Genomic DNA, 19,775 nt, shown 5'->3' on the forward strand with positions numbered 1-19,775 from the left:
TAATTTTAACAGGTCATAGAGCTCAACAAATAAAACATCTTTTCTATTTGTAATTTTTCAATAAAAAATTCGCAAATTTACTTAAAATATGGAAAAAATAACATACTGAAATGTACCCACTAGAGTTCCTATTCGGAAGTAAAATTACCGTTAGGGGCGCCACTGAGCTAGGTCGAAAACAGTAACCATAAATGGCGGGAAAATGTTTATTCGGATATTTTGAGCGTTGTACGAATTTTGGGGCTTCACAATTATTACATTGCCTATGCAGAATGATTATTGCATCTTTGATGCAAGAAACTTATGTTGACAAATGAGAGATGACGAGGAAAACACGAATAACGAATGACTGTTTGGTTCACTTTCTTTATTGGAAAATTATTACAAAGACATTGAAAAGCCTACCTTTTGGCATAATTTACGTTTAAATGTATCAGCAGTTGTTAATCTTTATTGTAGTTTTGTAGATTTACCGCAGCATTTCATGATTTTTTCAGTGGAAAATTCTAACCTAAAATTCATAACACTTCACTAATTTATTGGTTTCTTGAGCCAAACTTTGTGTTCGCTGTGATCCATTACTTATAATCTTTAATTAGACAACTGTTTGATAACACTTTGTAATCAAAATTTAAATATTTTTCACTTTTTATCCACTTTCAAGTTCCAACAATAAACACTGTATACCACGAAAAACTACAGAACCAAAGTCAACGCTAGTATTTACCACCACGTACTTTCAAAGTGATTCTTTCTATTGTAAGTAATTAACACTATACACGCAAAATTATTGAACAATTCATTAAATGTCAGTTAAATGTGGCATTACGAAAATTTCTTTACTGTTTTCGACATAGTTCAAAAGTCATCACCAGAGGGCGTCTAGTTAATTTTATTTCCGAATATTGGGAGAGTTGGGACACTGAATGTCAATTTTCGAAATTTTGTTTCATATACGTCGGTTGGAATGTGTAAAAAAACAAATTGGGATAGAAATCAGTGGTGTTACACTTGAAATTTGGCGAAGTCAAAAAATTTGTCAAAAAATATTTCCATTTTTCGTCGCCTAACTGTGTTTAGAAATGGTTTAGACTGGTAGTCGTCGTCAATTCACTGTTTTTTTTTATATGAACTCCAAATTTTAAGAGATTTCTTTGCAAGTACAAGAATTTTACGTCTAAACTCTTCATCACAAACAATTTTTCCTTAACTTTAAAAAATGGTAATCAGCGATGAAAGAGAGAGAAATTGAACCTTTCCTGCCAAGTTTTACGTTTATTATTAACAAGCATTTGGAAAAGTGGATTGTCTAAATAATGTTATGTACAAAGTCTATGAGATTTTGGGAATTTGTCTATGCATTTATAAATACGTAGGTACTTGAACCCAAAATTGGTTCTAATTTTTAGGAAAGTTGAACCTCTCGCTGCTTGGCCGCCTTTAGCATCTACGTGAACTTTAGATTCTGTTTCAAATTATAAAGTTATTGGGAATTTACGATTTTGTTACGTTTTTCACACGAGAACACCTTCAATATGATTTTTTGGAAAATGTAAAAAGACGACGAGAAATATGAAGGGTTCTTGATGACCAATTTTTGGGACGAGATGTTGTAACTAAAAATTGTGACTGAAAGAAAAGCATTTTTAGCATTGAAGTATGTTTTAAGTTATGTATTTAATATTAAAATAAATATCAAAAAATTTCAGAAATGTGAACATTAATATTGGTAAGTATTCAATTATTTTTTTTTTAAATAGTAATCCCAAAATTTCTACGTTTTCTACGTCCTTGGTTAAATTTGACGTAAAATTATGTCATTTTATGTATTTGACAAAAATTATAACTTTGAAATTATTTTCGACATAAACCTCTGACATAAGTTACCAACAAAAATTTTAATAAAAAAGGATAGAAATATAAAATTGGCTCGGTTTGACGTTCAGTGTCCCAACTCTCCCAATAAAGAAACTCTAGTACCCACCTATGTGTACAAAAATAAGAGAACCGAACTATTTTCGTTGTGATAGAAACAGACAATTTAAACAATTTAAAACAACAATGAAAATTGTTGCTATGAATACAAACTGATTATTAAACACTGACCGGCTCATTTGCACAAAAGAAAGAAGAAAATCAGTGAAAACTATAAATAAGAATTTTGCAAAATGTTATATAAAAAAGTTGTTGCAATTTGATGAGCTTTATTACGTGTTAAAATTAACACACGTATTTCTGATACACCCTGTATAACGCAGAATTGGAAATTTGATTATAAAAATATTGCATTGAGGATTGACGCACACTATACCAATTTAAAGTAATAATTCCTCCCATTTTTGCAAAACCGTCCTTCATTGGCAAATTTTGAAAAAACATTTAAAAATTACAAGGTTTTGTAAAAATGTAAAAATTGCCCAAATTAAACCGTAAAAAAAACTATATATATACGCTTGGACTAAGTAGCCATTCCATTTTAACGGACGGGACATTGCACAAATTTTTAGATTTTATTTGCAATTTTAATGAACAGTATCAGTAGAAGTATATTTTTATTTAAAGATACTCACTATAGAGTATAGAGGCCTAAGAAGCCAGGGCTAAAGGCACAAAATGTTAAGAAAGAATTTTTTTCTTCCAAGAAATAATAAAATCGTGTATTGATCGGAGCAAAATAAATTTAAGGTAATTATTTTATTTAGAGATTAAAAGTTTAATGCAGAATTCGGATTTTTGAGCTCCTTGTCAATTATGGGAATAAAAAAAAATGCTCAAAGTCAATTCAAATATACAAAAGGCGAATTACTCTAAATCATGGACATATTGTCTTTCAACTAATGGCACGTTTACTTCTGAGATTTCTCTCTAGATATTTATGTCAAGTGTTGGACAAAGAATTTCCGTAGATGTTTACATTCCGATAGAAATTTCTTGCAATTTCTGTCACGGAATTCTGTCAGACATTTTTCAAAATGAGTTTTCAGCACTAAATATACGTTTTTCTAGTCATTCATTCTGATTTTGTGTCACAACACAAACACAAAAGTAAACAACTCGTCAACTCTCGCAATTTCTGTGAAACACGTTTGAACTAAACACTAAAAGAAATCTGACATACTTTGCCAATTTTTGGAATATTTGTGTCAGACATAATAAATTCCGTCTTGTTTACATTATGACACTTCAGTGTCTGACATAATAAGTGTCCAAATGTAGTAACTGCACCATAATAGACATTGGACTATTACTAAAAAAATTAAGGTGAATAATATTGATACATACTATTTTCAATTTTGTTGAAAATTTTCGCCAAATAATAACCGACTACCGTAGATCTACAGATCTAAAATCTGAAATTAAAGCTTCTATTGCAAAAATGTGCATCAGAAGTAAAGTGCTTAATGTCTTCAATTTTGACAAAATTATTTACATAGCATTTGCTAACAAGAAAGCCAGAAAAAACTTTGAAGACATCATATATATATATATATAAAATATATAAAAATTTGAAAAAGCTCTCAGATGATAGAATTTAAACACTTTTAACCGTTTCCGAAATTTCAAAGTTTTCTGTTAAACCGTTTCGAAAATATTTAACTGTATCCATACTTTTTAGCGACCCTGTATGTTTGCAATGACGGACGGGACAGCTAAATTTGCGAAGATAAAAAAGTAATACACTAATCAATTTACTCACCGATTTCCGTTTCCTAAACTACCAGAAACTAGAAAAATACTCTTAAAAAATATTCAGTAGTTGTATTACGTCAGTATTTTATGTTATCGCCTACAAGGCAATGTGTGTAAATTTTAGAATCCAATGAATTACTTCAATTTAAATAATTGTCCTTTCCCATTTTAAATTCACAACAAAATACGTAGAGTATAAACAAAATCGTGTATTTTGAAAGAAACTTAACATTACTAAAATTATTGTGGAAATTTCACTTTGTTTCGCACAGCATTTCGCAAAAAATATAATTTTTTAATTTTAACCATTTCGATCCTTCAATTTTATACTTAGTGAAAGACTGACTTCGCAGTAAAACATTCTGCTCAGCTAGCTACCAGTGTGCTTTAGTATTATTTATCTGTTGGAAAAAATTGGTATAACCCCTCGAAATTTTCGAATCTATTAAAAAAATACAGTAGATTTATGGGTTAAATATTTCTGTGTGTTTCAATGTAACAATACAATGTTCTAAAATATATTCAATAAAATTCGTAACTCATCTTTACACACACAAACTTAATGTTGTACCAATAGATAATAATAAAGAGCAAAGGAATTAATAAACAAAGAAATAATTAGATAAGTACGTAATAATATTCGCTGAAGGTTTGTGAAATAAGTGACAAAAAGTCACATTTGACCAACTCACAACAGGTAACATACATCAACAAAATTAAATGCGAAAACTTGAAGAAAGCATAAATACAATTTATTACATTCCAACAAATAATTGGCGCCCGTATTATTGAATTTGCCTTCAAAATGTGGCTTAGTTTTTTAACCCTGACTTAATTGTGTATTTTTTAGAATAACAAAATTACGAATACTTACAGATTTCGCTAAAATACAGAATGATTTTTATTTATAATTTGCAACACTGCAACCGGATTAGGTTTTCTTTGACGTATTGTTGAATTATTTTTAAGTGGAAGAGTACTCCATTAGTATCCTTTAAAATGTAAATTCAGTATTGCCAACAGACTCTGGATAAAAGTTTCAAATTTGTTGGCTAGCGTGTTTTGATCGCGTCTATTTGTGTGCTACAGAACTGGATTTCTAGGGAGAAAAGGGGGAAATAATCCGGATTAAAGAGTTAATCTGCAATACTTTTTTTAATAACATTAAGGCCCAATTTCTGATACGACTAAACTTCAGATAAAATTTATTTAGTTGCTACGGTAGTGCGTATCTGATTGGCTTTGTTATGTTTTCACTGAGGTTTAAATTGTTAAATACGTATCCAAAAACTGGGTCTAAATCTGTAATATTTTTAACTAATTTTATGGCACATTGTTTTAATTTCAGTAGGTCCGTTTAAGAAGATGATGCGACGGAACTTACTACAAACTGTAGGAGATGCCATCAAGATAAATGCATTTTTATTCATTCCTAATAATAATAATGATAGAATTTATTTCTTAGTCTATAGTGGACCATATAATAAATATATTAATAATTGAACGAGTAGTCCTTTCAAATATAACAATATAATATATAAAAAGAAATACTAAAGAAGAACAAAACTGACAAACATTGAGACAAGCAATATACAAAACATTATAAATTACGAAGAAAAATATTCTAGTAGTTTGATATTTACAGTTTTAGTTTGGAAATAATTGAAGAAAATATCTAAATCCATTGTAATATTATTATATAATTTAAAACATTTAAAAAGTGGAGAATTCAGATGATGAAAGGTATTAGGGATGAAAAAATAAAATGTAAGAGGATTTCGGTTGTTAGCTCTAGGTAATACAATGTTCACTTGATCCAGAAGATCAGAGCTGATAATCGCACCACATAAAAGTTTTTGCAGAAAAATAATACATAGAACATTTCTCCTACTTAATAAAGTGTTTTCATTTACATTTCTTAAAAGATCACTTTGATCACAGTGCCTTACAGCATATCTATTATAAATTTTAAAATATAAGTATTTACAAAATTTTCTTAAAATATATACCATACCATAATGAATTGTTATGGTATTAACATGTACTGATTTTGTCTTTAATTTAATTTTAATGTCTTGCTACATGTAGCGGAAGTAGATGCCACAAAAATAAGCATATTCTATTTATTTATCATCTTCAAGTGATATTGACATATATTTATTTTATTTTTAATATCTTGCCAGACACCGTAACTTAAGATGTCAAAAGGTAAGTGTATTTTATTTTTTTTATTTTTCGCCCAGTCAGAAAGTTTTATTTCACAAACCTTCCTTTATTCGGAAGTAAAGTTACCGTTGGGGGCGCCACTGAGCTAGGTCGAAAACAGTAACCATAAATGGCGGGAAAATGTTTATTCGGATATTTTGAGCGTTGTACGAATTTTGAGGCTTCACAATTATTACATTGCCAATGCGGAATGACTATTGTATCTTTGGTGGAAGAAACGAATGTTGACAAATTAGAGATGACGAGGAAAACACGAATAACGATGACTTTTTGGTTCACTTTCTTTATTGGAAAATTATTACAAAGTCATTGAAAAGCCTTCCTTTTGGCATAATTTACATTTAAGTGTATTAGTAGTTGTTAATCTTAATTGTAGTTTTATTGATTTATCGAAGTATTTCAAGATATTATCAGTGGAAAAATTCTAACTTAAAATTCACAAACTTCACTAATTTATTGGTTTCTTGAGCCCCACTTTGTGTTCGCTGTGATCCATTACATTATAGTCTTTAATTAGACAATTGTTTGATAACACTTTGTAATGAAAATTTAAATCTTTTTCACTTTTTATCCACTTTTAAATCCCAACAACAAACACTTTATATCACGAAAAACCGCAGAACCAAAGTCAGAGCTATGATTAACCACCACGTACTTTTAAAGTGATTCTCTCCAATGTAAGCAATTAACACTATACACGCAAAATTGTTAAACAATTTATTAGATATCAATTAAATGTGGAATTACGAAAATTTCGTTACTGTTTTCGACATAGTCCAAAAGTCATCACCAGAGGGTGTCTAGTTAATTTTATTTCCAAATATCGTTCTTTTTTTAATAAACATTTAGTTGTCGTAATTAATTTTCTGTGATTTGAAAATGACTGTTTTTTCTATATTTCGACGATGAAACTATACTGAAGCGGATATCATTATGTAATTACTTTTTTGTTGTGGATTAATTCCTTTGTTCTTCATTACATATTAGATATTACGTTTCGGTAAAAAATTATTGAAGCAGACAAACGTTTTGTTCACATTTTCGCGACTAGTTATCTAAACTACGTACATTTTTGTTATAGGGATTTATTCAAATACATTCTTACTTTACTAAAATTATAGATGTGCCCTTTAATTTTATTCAGTTTGTCACTTACTGCTGTTGCGAACAAACGCCTCATAAGCTTCTAAGTAACAAAGTGTAGGTGAACTTTCAAATTTAATACGCGATTTTTTTTTAATTATAATGCTACAACTAATCTAAGATATTCAATAAAACTGCAAAAACCTAGAGAATTAGAACGCATTTATAATTTCCTAATATGGATGTGTAGTACAGCGCTTTTAAAACTTTATCACTTGCGCACTTGCGCTGGAAAAATTGTTCTCCAATACGAAAGGTATTTATTTTTTGGGAGATGGTACAACTTGGAATTACCTGTACTCGTCCATGATTAGACAAAACAGAAATGTAACAAGTAAAAAATGGCGCCCAACGTTGAGTACACGCATTTTTCGAAAACAACGCATTGCCGTTTAAAATAAACCCCAGTAAACTTACAAACAAGCTAAAAAATGGCGCCCGACGTGCCACCACCTCCATTTTGCATTGGCAACGTTCTGAAACAACAACCGTGCGATTAAATAGGCGCCCAACGTGGGGTTCATAGTTGGGAAATTGCCCCCCAATTTCAAGGACAAGGACCACAGGATGCTATATTGCAAACTCCTCACAAAACAAATCTTTTATTATCTAATCTTTAGTCAACCGTTGCTTCTATCCAAGTACATTCACAAAAAAATAAGATAAAAAAGGCAGTGACCACTTTAAAACAAACTGTGCCTTTCTACACGTTTCCGACAATTACAAAAAAAGGAAAAAATAATAAATAAAAAAACAAATAAATTAATAGGCTAACCACGGATGATGCTTTAGCGATTCTTTCGATCTGTCACCGTAATCGTAAGTAATCTCATCGCCGGCCTTGATATCATCCTTTGCAATAAGTACAAGCCGGGGCTTATTATCCACCGCTACGGTCCTGGTGATGAGATTACCGTTCCGCGAATGGTTCACCAATCTCCCCAACTTACCACTTTCGGCGGTCGCATCCACACTGAAAAATCACAATTAAAACACAATTAATTGCAATTATTTCAAATTACCAATACTGTTGATTGTTATGTTTAAAATAATACATGTAACACCCAGTATTTAAATCTTGGGCGTATTTCAATTCGCGTCTTTTCGCTTCGTTAATGTCGATGAGGTCGCCACTGTATTCAACTACGAAATCGCCTTTGGTGAAAGGGCGCGAAGTGACCACACCGCGACCTTTGTCCGAGAAAATCCTGACCTCGAGACCTTCTTCAACGCCGTTTCGTAACAACTCCTCTAAAGTTCTTTGTTTTTCTTCCATGACCGTCTTTTTCGTTTTGCGAACCGAACGGCGCACCGGAAAGTAGTCGGTGACCTTGTGGTTGTTGTCCTTGGGGTCGGTTGACAGCTGACAGTTCAACCTTTAATATAGTAAAAAATACAAGTGAAAGAAATGTGAAATATGAGATTGAGATTGCAATTGAACATATTTATAAAAATTCATTTGAAATACAGTGAAACCTCTATAATTCGTTTGCTTTAAGTACAGGGTGCTGCATTTTGAATGTCCGAATACGGGATCTTCGAAATTAAGAAGTTAAATAATTTTGGTCAAAACCTCATCTCGCTATCGTCTTTTGTTTTCGACTTATAAACAGAAGTTGACATTTTAGCGAAATCTTAAAAAAAATCATATCTTCCTTATTATAAAAGATACACATTTGAAACAAAGACATTATAGAGGCACTTTTTTCAGAGAATCTAATAATGTTATAAGCGATTTTTTTCAACCATTCGGTTAACTGTAATAACATAAAGTTGTATTTGTTTAAATAGGAATCATAGTTGGCTATGACATTTTCGAAAAGCCTATTTTTTTCTGATTTGATATGTCTATTTGTGTAATACATTAATTTTAAATATTTAAGAAAAAACAAAACATTTCGCTTTTTCTTTATAGTAGGCCATGAAATTTTTTTGGATTTTTAATTAAAACTATGAAAATTGTATTACACAACAAGTATTTATAATTTAATGATGTTTTAAACCCTAATTAATTCAAAAACAGCATAATAAATTATTATTAGATCAAATTTGTGCATTTAATAAAAAATATTTGTTTTTATATTTAAAATGGCAAGCTTACGTTGTCATTCTATTTTCCAGTTTTAAACATGAAATGTCGGAAGAAGAAAAATCTTATTAATTGTAAAATTGCGTATCAATAAAACTTTATTTTACAAAAAAAATGTCAACCCAAACAACAAAATCAAATTCCATCTGCGGTAAAAAATACATAACATTACCAACGTCACCTCCATTGAACTTCATTAAATCATAAAAAAGTGTCATCAAATGGTAGTGACACATCGTTTGCAATTTTCTGCACATTTTCATGTAATTAAAATCTGCGACGCTCGTATTTGTTCAATTGAAAATAACTTTAACTTAGCTTATTTTTATAATTTCACATTTTTTACTTTAATAACCGTTCACAAAATTTCTAGATTATTCACACCTTTTATGTGAAATAATTTTTCCATGGCCAATTACTTTCAAATATTTTAAATATATTTTTTATCAAAAATATTAAAAATATCAAACTGTATTTATATTGTTTTGAGTTCAGAAAAAAATAAGCTTTTCGAAAATGTCATAGCCAACTATGATTCTCATTTAAAAAAATTAAACTTTGTTATTACAGCTAAACGAATGATTAAAAAAAATTGGATTTTTTGCTAATAAACAAGAAAAAATAATCTAATTTTCAATATAATTTAGTGCTTTTTCGACCGGTGAAATCTTAACCATTATAAAATGATTTGCTGTTTATTTCAGAGGAAATAATTGAGGTTTTGCTTGAATATTGTAAGGAAATAGAAAAATTGACATTTTCGACTTTATTTATTGGCTTTTGATTCGGTAAATAATCAAAAAAGGCAAAAATAATTTCATTTTTCGATAAATATGTGGTTTTTTGGCCTATTTTACCTTTATTAATTTAATAAATGAACGGTACGTGTTCAGCTGAGTATTTTATTTTTTAAGTATATAATTACAACATTGACAAGGAAAAAATTACACTTTTTTGACGTAATTTGCTGATTTTTCTCCTCGTTTTTAACAAAACTTTCCGCGAGAATCGTGCTTATGATAAAATCGAACTAAAACGTTCGAAAAATAATATTATTTGATGATTTTTCCGAAGGTTTTAGTAGGTGAAATCTCCGCAAAAAACCCAAATTTAAGATTTAAGATCATGCCTTAAGGCTCAAAAAAAAATAAAATTAAGACCATTTAAAAAAAAGTTAAACTTTTAAAATTTTTAAAATCAAGTAAAACAAGCAAAATATAATGAATTTAGATATTTTCTGTAATTTTTAGACAATATTTTGCAAAAAAAAAGTGTTCTCTGGTTCAACAAATCAACTTATATCAACAAAAATCGTCGGTTAGACTAAAGTAAGGTGATTTGAACAATTGAGCAATTTCTCTGGGTTTTAGTAAGGAAATGTAACTATTAAAAAAAAACTAATGCAAAAACCGTCGTTTTCAATAAAAATAAAGATATTTGAGGTATTTCAAAGCAACTATTTAAACAATAAATCGTTCGAAATCCACGTATTTCAGTGGAAATCCAGTAAAACAAAAAAATCACATCTATCTCCATCAAAATTTCAATTTCTTAACCACTTTGAGCGAAAAATTTATCTAAACATGCAAAAAATCCAAGACACACCAATTTAAGTTAAATCTGGTAAATTTTCAGCTTGTTTTTAACGAAATTAAGTAACTGCGTTTCCTGCTGATAGTAGTGCTAAATGCTAAAACATGAATAAAGCAAAAATAATGTAATTTTTTTTCTAAGGCAATTTAGAGATTTTCGGACCGATTTAGTAAAATCTTACCATTGTAAACAAATTTACTGTTTTCTTGGCTCATTTTAAAGAAAATAAGAAAATTGAGAGTTCCAGGCTAAAGAGTGTGAAAAATTCTAAGGAAATAAAGTCTTTTTATTTTATTTTTATTTCATTTATTTAGTCACTCGGTACAGTTTAACAAATTTTCAAGAACAAAATGTGCTTTTATACTCATGCAATCTCATGCATGTTTCGCATTTCTGACAAAAACCCTCCCAAAAAAACAAGATCAATTATTTGATAATTTTTCCTAATGTTTTACATCTCATAAAAAAGCGAGATTTGAAATTAAAATCGTGAAAGTAAAATAAATCATTAAAAAAATTGTGTCGACTTCTTGGTTTATTTTTGCCCAAAGTCGAGTGTACTAGGCAAAGATCTTGCAAAATAAGTAAGTCTCTGATTCAACTTATTACATTTATTTCAAAAATCCAATTAAACATGCTGAAATTTCTTCATTTTCCATCTAATCTGCTCATCTTTCAGCCAGTTTCAGGAAAATTTTTCAAAAAAAAAACAACTTAGTTTTCAGCCTAAAAAAGGCAATTTTAGCATAATTAGATTTTTCGACTTATTTTAACGAAACGAAGCGAAACGATTGTGTTTCCTATCGAGAACACCCAAACTAAGCACAAATAATGTAATTTTCCACCCAATTTATTATTTTTTCGGTTCGGTTTAGCAAAACCATCGTAAACCAATTTGCTGTTTTCTTAGCTTCTTTTGGAAGACACAACTAAGTTCTTAGTTGAAATATATAAAAAATTCCTAACAAAAACAAAAATAACGTTATCTTCGACTTTATTTAGTGACCTTCGGTCCGATTTAACAAATTCTAGCGAAAAAACATGCTCAATTGTTCACAAAAGGCAAATCTTACTTTATTTTTAGGTAATATTTGAATTTTTTGGTCAAATAACCATCCACTTTACCTGGTAATATTATGGTGAAAGAGGTAAAGAAACCTACTTTAACGACATCTAAGCTTAGGGAACTATTTGCTGCAATTTATGAAAATTTAGTCTTCAAACAACTATTATTTGAAACTTTTCAAGCTCACAACACCACTTTGAAGTAGGTTTTCTCTCTCCCTGACACACACTAAACCTATAGTAAAATTACCGTTTTTTGGCTTTGGGTTTCGTCTCAATTTTGGCTTCGTCAGGGCACAGTTCGATTCGATGTGGAGTCGGTGGTCCTTCCTTGCACGTCATATTTTTGATCACCGGCGTCTTAGGAACATCATCAATGTCATCAACTGTCAAAATTGAAAGTTTTCGATTAAAAAATTAACAATGAAATGAGTGATTCTGGGCATGAATTGCGTGAAAACAATGAAAAAATCGTAAAGTTAATGTCGATACTCAAAAAACAACGAAACGAAATGAATTTTTTAATAGAAAAGCAGGTAGAAGAGAAAAGTCGGATACAAAACGAGATCGAACGATTATCGTTTAAACTGTCGTTGGTGAGTTGGAGCTTTGTGATTTTCTCGATTATTTTGGTAGTTTTCAGTTGACGAAAAGTCTGGGTCAGAGAGTTCTAGCTAAGAATAACTACGACAAGACGATCAAAGAAATCGAAGAAAACTACTCAAGTCTAGTCGAAGAGTCGGGAAAACTCCTCTCGACCATCACCAAAGAGGTGCACGAGCTGGAGGAGATCATGGACAAGAAAATCGGGACCGAACAAAAGCTTGAGGAGTGAGTTTTCTTTTAAAACTTTATGAAGAGGTGACTTTAGAATGTAGATACTTTCATGTCGTAAAAAAACCGTTCAAAAACTTTGAGTTATCTCTTATTAACTTCTTGGGACAGGCCCCTTAAATGACAAAAATTATCAGGAAACGACGGTCGATGGATGAAGGGCTCGAAAAACTTGAAGAAGCTTCCAACGGCTCCCCCGCCAATGCCTCAGCCGAACTTGAAGAAAACGAAGACCAGGCTGAAGAATCAAAAGACACAACCGACGAAATCTCGATGAAAAGCGAGGAAGAAATCGAGCAAAAACTCTCCCCCTCAAAAATCGACAAACCGCCCCCAATCAAATCGCTCACAAACGGCGTCAAGAACTTCAACCCGAGCATCGACGTCGAGCTGCAGAGCTACAGGGAGGCCTACGGCCGCCAGCACACCACCCCCTCGCCCCCACACTCAATCAACGGGATCCCAGGCAGCCCCAACAAACGGGGCTCCCTGCCCAGCAAGAGCAGTCGCCGCAGATCGGGCCCCCGATAATTACCTTGCAACAGCACGATGTCATCACGCCCGTCCTGCCCCTAAAACACCAAATTAAACCCACTTTCAATTTACCCCCAATACAAACCTTGAAAAAGTCGGTGATTGTGTTAGTCTCGAGTGTGATTTTGGGACCGCGACGTTTCGGGTGTGGAGAGCAGCAATCGTCAGGACGGGTGCATGCGAAAACGGCCTTCACGCGACGACCTACAACCAAAAGTGCTCAGTTGCTTGTCTTGTCATTTTTGAGGTTATGTCGAATAAAATTGTGCTTGTCTTCATGAAATTCGCCCCAAACGTGCGGAATGACACGGCCAACACTCCACCAAGACTAGCATTCAAACAAATTCGATTATTAACGAATTATCAAAAAGTTAATTTCGCGATCGCGTCCTGTGATTAGAAAAAATGGCCGATGAAAACAAAACAAAGCCAACGATTTTTCCGGAAAATTTCGGTGTGAAACCAATTAAAAGGGGCGAAAACTAATCGGATACACACCCCTGACCATTTTACACAATAATGTGTCCCAAAACGCGCCCTCAAGAAACCAATTTATCGCCCGCAACTTGAACAAAACCGAACTCAAAACAATAAAACGCGACGCGGGTCAATAATATTAAGCGTTGGGGCACTTTTTTTCTACATTTTTCTACTTTCTTTGGGTTAAAATTCGATAATAAATCGGCTTGAACCACCACAAGCCAAGCGTCGCAACTTTAAAATTCGACTTTGTTGCGATTGGTCGGTTTGGGTCACGTGCAAGTGGTCGTTACACGTCACCAAAGGGCGGGTAATTCAAACTGGTCGAATCTTTAACCATGTATTTGCTACATATAGAAATTACATAGTATGAAAATAAGGGGTTAAAGGGTCGAGGAGAGCTTCGGGATGGGATTCAGGTAGGTTCGAGAGTAAAATAACATTAAATGTACAGTAAAGTCCTAAGCTAGTGAGTGAAGAGAGCGTTATTTGAATTTAGTTCGTCTAAATTATAACAATTGCCTAATTAATTAATTGATCTAAATTAAAGCGAGTCGCTTATTAAAGACCATGCCCATCCCGTGGGTTTTTTATACAAAAATATATCTTGTACAGTGGCGACACTTGTCCAGGTCTAGGTTGGCAACGATTCACATTGTAGTTGTTGCCAACGTAAACGAACAAGTGGCACTTCCTCCGTGTTTCGGAAGAATCGTCCGAAGCAAGCAAAAATTAATTTTAGTTCTTCTAAATGTAGCGGCAGTGACTCAAGTCATTTAAAAGAACTAAACGTGATATCACCTGGAGCTGTTAATTTAAATGGACGTTATGTCACGAGTAAACGCTCCATAAATTATTCAAGAAGTAAACAAAAATTATAATCTACATTCAAGTATAACAAGACTTAAGTACAACTTTAGTAAAGATGGCTTATATATATAGATTAACAACTTACGGAATAAGGTTTCTTAGTATATGAATATATTTAGCAACCAACATTCACTGAGGGAAGGGCCGACCAAGAAATGTTGATTTTACGTGCATTTAAAGCCGATCTAGAATTGTGCGTCCCAATCAACATTTCCCGAAAAAATCACAAAATAAAAATAAATCAACCAGCAAAAATTATATTCAACATTCATATAATATACACCAAAAACACGCCACGTTTTGGATTTAGAAATCCATTTTCGAGTCACCCACACCGAGAGAGTCCATCAAAACACACTTGTTGATTCGAAAATGGAATTAACCGAAATAAAAACTAAAAAAAACCTGGGTAAACATAGAATACATCTTTTTGTTGTTATTGTTATCAAGTATTTAAATTTTTCATTGGAATACTGGTACAGGGAATGATAATTTAACCGCTCTTGAATAGAAGTATCGCCACTTGGCCCAAATAGAAATAGATGAAATGACGGGTCTCGTGGGTCACGTACGAACCGAAATTTCGCCCCACGATGCAGTGCCACGTCGGGTTGTACTTCTTGTCAAACTCTTTCTTTATATACGCCGCAATGTCCTGAAACAAACGTTTTTGCTCAACATCCACATTTAATCAGAAACACCACTCCAACGAAATTGTGTACCGGGTGACTATTGTCACTTGATAAAAACCACATAAAACGACACTATATAACAATATTTTACAAACATCGGATACAAGATTCCCAAGCCATGCCTGTACTTCAGACTCAAAAGTTAGCAAAATTCTCATATTAATTACAACTGATTTACAACTATTCTTGTTAAGTCGTAACTATCAATGAATGGTAGTTATTGGTGGTTGTAACTTAACCTCCCAACATAACCGGTTGTGTCACGTGCAACTGACAGCCTCTAATTCTCGCGTCCTAATTGGTGCAACGTCACGTGCCCCAATTACTTCCAATTCTGATTTGTCGTTACATCGCTAACTTACATCAGATGTTTCTGCGCTCCATTAAGGCCATAACAAGTCTCCGTTGACTGATTCTCCTAACATAAAAAGCTAGCTAAAAATTAGCTAGCTCTATCTGCTGGGGAAAATTAAACAAAAACAAAACCAAAAAATATGTGACCAATCACAATCCGTAAAAAAAATAATTTTTAATTGACATTTTAGACTGACAGTCAAACTTTGTCAGAAAAAATACAAACAGAAGTTAATAGGGAGTATAATTTGATAATTTATTAGAGTGAATATTTATCTGAACTATAAAAGGCAAGAAACATTCAAAGTAGGAACCGAGGTAGGAACACAAAATTCAAAAAACTTGGGGAGAGCAAATAATTATTTGGTATTTTCAGATGCACATTGCTTTGAGATAATACCTTCTTGGAAAGTACTTTTCTTAAATGGATTTTGAAGATTTGTATCTGGAACATTATTTTAATAGAATTTTCGAATTAATTGAGCACTTGGCTTGGAACTTGGAACTTGGCATTTAGTAATGAAAAACTATCAAAAACGACAATTTCCAAATCCTAACTTTAAACAAAATAATTTGTACAATAATTTTGTGATCCGTCAAATAAAATTGTTACAAAAATATTAATGGTTTGCAGAAAATGGTAAAGATGGACCAACAAGTAAATACTCATTGGTTGAATGTTCATGATTTCTCACATTAAGGAAGACAAAGTGTATAAATTACAACTTTGAAGAAGTTATGGAAGCTTAGAAAAAATGTATAAATAGTAAGAGAGTTTTTTAATTTAAGACCAAACTTTAGGCCTTTGCAGAAATCTGATATAATTTGAAGCCACCAGAAAAATCACTAGCGTTATTCAAGAAAATAGAACACAAGTTGTCTTCTTGGTCGTCCTGTTGATACAAATCGAAGTACTGTCAAAGTTTAACTTATGGTTTACCCTATTTTTTAATTCTTGCAATCTGTACTTAAGAGTCTTGGTATAATTTGTGATGGTTTATGAGCAATAAAATTATAACTATGAACAATTTAGTTAGAATCATGCGAAGAATTGCTTGTTTTAAAAAAAATAACGAAATGATTTATGAAATCCGTCACTCTTTTAAGAGATGGTGCCACGTAAAGACATTTTTTTAGGTCAGGAGAATCGAATCCAACAATGGAAATGCAAGTTATGTTACGGCCTTAATGGAGCGCAGCAACATTTGATGTAAGTAGGCCATGGTCGTTGATTTGAAAACCGGTTATGGGAGTCACGTGCCAACTGTCAGTCTCAAATTCACGTTTTCTCATTCGGAAATATAATTATTAATTAACTAGACGCCCTCTGGTGATGACTTTTGAACTATGTCGAAAACAGTAACGAAATTTTCGTAATTCCACAATTAATTGATATCTAATAAATTGTTTAACAATTTTGCGTGTATAATGTTAATTGCTTACATTGGAGAGAATCACTTTAAAAGTACGTGGTGGTAAATACTAGCTTTGACTTTGGTTCTGCAGTTTTTCGTGGTATAAAGTGTTTATTGTTGGAACATGAAAGTGGATGAAAAACAGGAAAAGATTTAAATTTTCATTACAAAGTGTTATCAAACAGTTGTCTAATTAAAGACTATAGTAATGGATCACAGCGAAGACAAAGTTGGGCTCAAAAAACCAATAAATTAGTGAAGTTTGTGAATTTTAGGTTAGAATTTTTCCACTGATAAAATCATGAAATACTTCGATAAATCAACAAAACTACAATTAAGATTAACAACTGCTAATACACTTAAACGTAAATTATGCCAAAAGGTAGGCATTTCAATGTCTTTGTAATAATTTTCCAATAAAGAAAGTGAACCAAAAAGTCATCGTTATTCGTGTTTTCCTCGTCATCTCTAATTTGCCAACATCCGTTTCTTCCACCAAAGATACAATAGTCATTCCGCATTGGCAATGTAATAATTGTGAAGCCTCAAAATTCGTACAACGCTCAAAATATCCGAATAAACATTTTCCCGCCATTTATGGTTACTGTTTTCGACGTAGCTCAGTGGCGCACCCAACGGTAACTTTACTTCCGAATTATTAATTAACTAGACGCCCTCTGGTGATAACTTTTGCACCATGACGAAAATAGTTAAAAAAATTTCGTAATTCCACATTTAATGTATTGTTTAACAATTTTGCGTGTATAGTGTTAATAACTTACAGTACAGAGTATCACTTTAAAAGTATGTGGTGGTAAATACTAGCTTTGACTTTAATCCTGCGGTTTTTCGTGGTACTATAAAGTGTTTATTGTTGAAATTTGAAGGTGAATAAAAAGTGAAAAAGATTTAAATTCTGATCACAAAGTGTTATTAAACAGTTGTGTAATTAAAGACTATAGGTGATATCACAGCGAACACATGTTGAGCTCAAGAAACCAATAAATTAATGAGGTGTGTGAATTTTGGGTTACAATTCTTCCAGTGAAAAAATCATGAAATACATACTTCGGTAAATCTACAAAAAAACTACAATTAAGATTAACAACTGCTGATTATTTATGCATAAAATGTTCCAAAAGGTGGGCTTTTCAATGTCTTTGTAATAATTTTCCAATAAAGAAAGTGAACCAGTCATTTGTTATTCGTGCTCTTCATCTCTAATTTGTCAACATTCGTCAAGATGACTTAAAATCATTTTTTAGGCATTTTTGCAAATTTTTGGACATAGATCTCGTAGAAATTGTCTTGTTTTTCTCTGAAGTTTCATTAGGTATAAAATTAACAAAATCTACGATTTGTCCATTGTGAAGCCTCAAAATTCGTACAATTCAAAATATCAAATAACCATTTTCCCGCCATTTATGATTACTGTTTTCGACCTAGCTCAGTGGCGCCCCCAACAGTAATTTTACTTCCGAAGGGTTTTTGGAGTCACGTGTCCACATATTGGGGCCGCTTTACTCACTTTCTCAATGTTGTACTTCTCGATGGCTTGCGTGGCGCAATCCACGGCGTCCTGCTGCATGTCCTCGCTCATATCGGCGTTTTTGATGACTGCTTTGCGGTCGGTCATCTTGTCGGCGGTGCTGTGGTGCTTGTTACTGGACCTGCAAAGGGGCCGATTACTCGTGGGGCACTTTCGGTAAACAGCGCCCAAATCTCTGATTCGGACACTGGCTCTGGCGATCAGTTCTGCCATAACTGGCACAACCAAGCTCTAGTTTTATCAATACGAAATCTTTTGACAAACATGCGATCATCTCTGATTGATTGATTAATTCGCCGTCGTTCGGTACTCACGTGAGATTTTACCCCGGAAAAGTGCTGGAAAAGCTCCAACTGTCAAACGTTCACACTTTTTCGAATTTTCTCCTTGTTGAAAAGCTCGATTTTCAATTTTTTCTCACGAGTAGCTTTCAATTACACGAACAACTGACAAATGCCCAACTGGTCGCCGGTTAGGGGGCTCTGGCAGGAGCGTCTGGCAAACGCACGCCGATTGACCGGTAGCTTTCAATCCCAATTGGTCGCCGGCTAGAGGCTTCTGGCAGGAGCGTCTGGCAAACGCATGCCGGTTGGCTGGGTACGGAACAGTGGCGTGCACCATGCACTAGCATGCAATAAATCAATTTTTACTGTACCAATTGATTGTCAATTTAAAGCTGTCTGAAAATGACGCTTTTACGGTTTTGTGGCTCATAGGAGGCGCGCCCGGGGCCTAGAAACAGAAAAGTGATCGTGCAGAATGACACGGCCAACACTCCACCAAGACTAGCATTTAAACAAATTCGATTATTAACGAATTATCGACAAGTTAATTTCGTGATCGCGTCCTATGATTAGAAAAATGACATGAAAACAAAACAAAGCCCACGATTTCTCCGGAAAATTTCAATGTGAAACCAATTAAAAGGGGCGAAAACTAATCGGATACTCACCTCTGACCATTCTACACAATAATGTCTCACAAAACGCGCCCCCAAGAAACCAATTTATCGCACGCAACTTGAACAAACCGAACTCAAAACAATAAAACGTGACGCTGGTCAATAGAATTAAGTGTTGGGGCACTTTTTTCTACATTTTTCCACCTTTTTTGGGTTAAAATTCGATAATAAATCGACTTGAAACACCACAAGCCAAACATCGCAACTTAAAATTCGACTATATTGCGATTAGCCGGTTTGGGTCACGTGCGAGTGGTCGTTACACGTCACCAAAGGGCGG

The 19,775-nt window shown here is 32.9% G+C and overlaps 3 protein-coding genes across 4 annotated transcripts; 1 reads left to right on the forward strand and 2 right to left on the reverse strand.

Moving 5' to 3' along the window:
• Positions 1-7,645: 7,645 nt before the first annotated feature.
• On the reverse strand, positions 7,646-13,897 carry Set8 (SET domain containing 8). Its single transcript, XM_964319.4, has 6 exons — positions 13,673-13,897; positions 13,260-13,378; positions 13,176-13,212; positions 12,057-12,192; positions 8,082-8,435; positions 7,646-8,032 (listed from the first exon to the last, which is right to left on the reverse strand). Exons 1-6 carry the CDS (start codon positions 13,680-13,682, stop codon positions 7,822-7,824), a joined length of 867 nt encoding a protein of 288 aa, XP_969412.2. The 5' UTR covers positions 13,683-13,897; the 3' UTR covers positions 7,646-7,821.
• On the forward strand, positions 12,192-15,024 carry LOC103313440 (ribonuclease Y). The gene is made up of 3 exons (XM_008196716.3): positions 12,192-12,402; positions 12,450-12,637; positions 12,778-15,024. Exons 1-3 carry the CDS (start codon positions 12,235-12,237, stop codon positions 13,169-13,171), a joined length of 750 nt encoding a protein of 249 aa, XP_008194938.2. The 5' UTR covers positions 12,192-12,234; the 3' UTR covers positions 13,172-15,024.
• Positions 13,982-19,693, reverse strand: LOC657733 (dynein light chain D). Of its 2 annotated transcripts, none has more exons than XM_964175.5 (4): positions 19,487-19,693; positions 18,849-19,266; positions 18,514-18,655; positions 13,982-15,179 (listed from the first exon to the last, which is right to left on the reverse strand). In XM_964175.5, exons 3-4 carry the CDS (start codon positions 18,619-18,621, stop codon positions 15,018-15,020), a joined length of 270 nt encoding a protein of 89 aa, XP_969268.1. In that variant the 5' UTR covers positions 18,622-18,655; positions 18,849-19,266; positions 19,487-19,693; the 3' UTR covers positions 13,982-15,017. The 2 variants fall into 2 exon arrangements, with proteins under 2 accessions (XP_969268.1, XP_015836539.1); XM_015981053.2 differs by having other exon boundaries at positions 19,190-19,266; positions 19,487-19,680.
• Positions 19,694-19,775: the final 82 nt, after the last annotated feature.

This window comes from Tribolium castaneum, chromosome 8 (assembly GCF_031307605.1).
Source record: "Tribolium castaneum strain GA2 chromosome 8, icTriCast1.1, whole genome shotgun sequence".
Classification (NCBI taxonomy): domain Eukaryota; kingdom Metazoa; phylum Arthropoda; class Insecta; order Coleoptera; family Tenebrionidae; genus Tribolium; species Tribolium castaneum.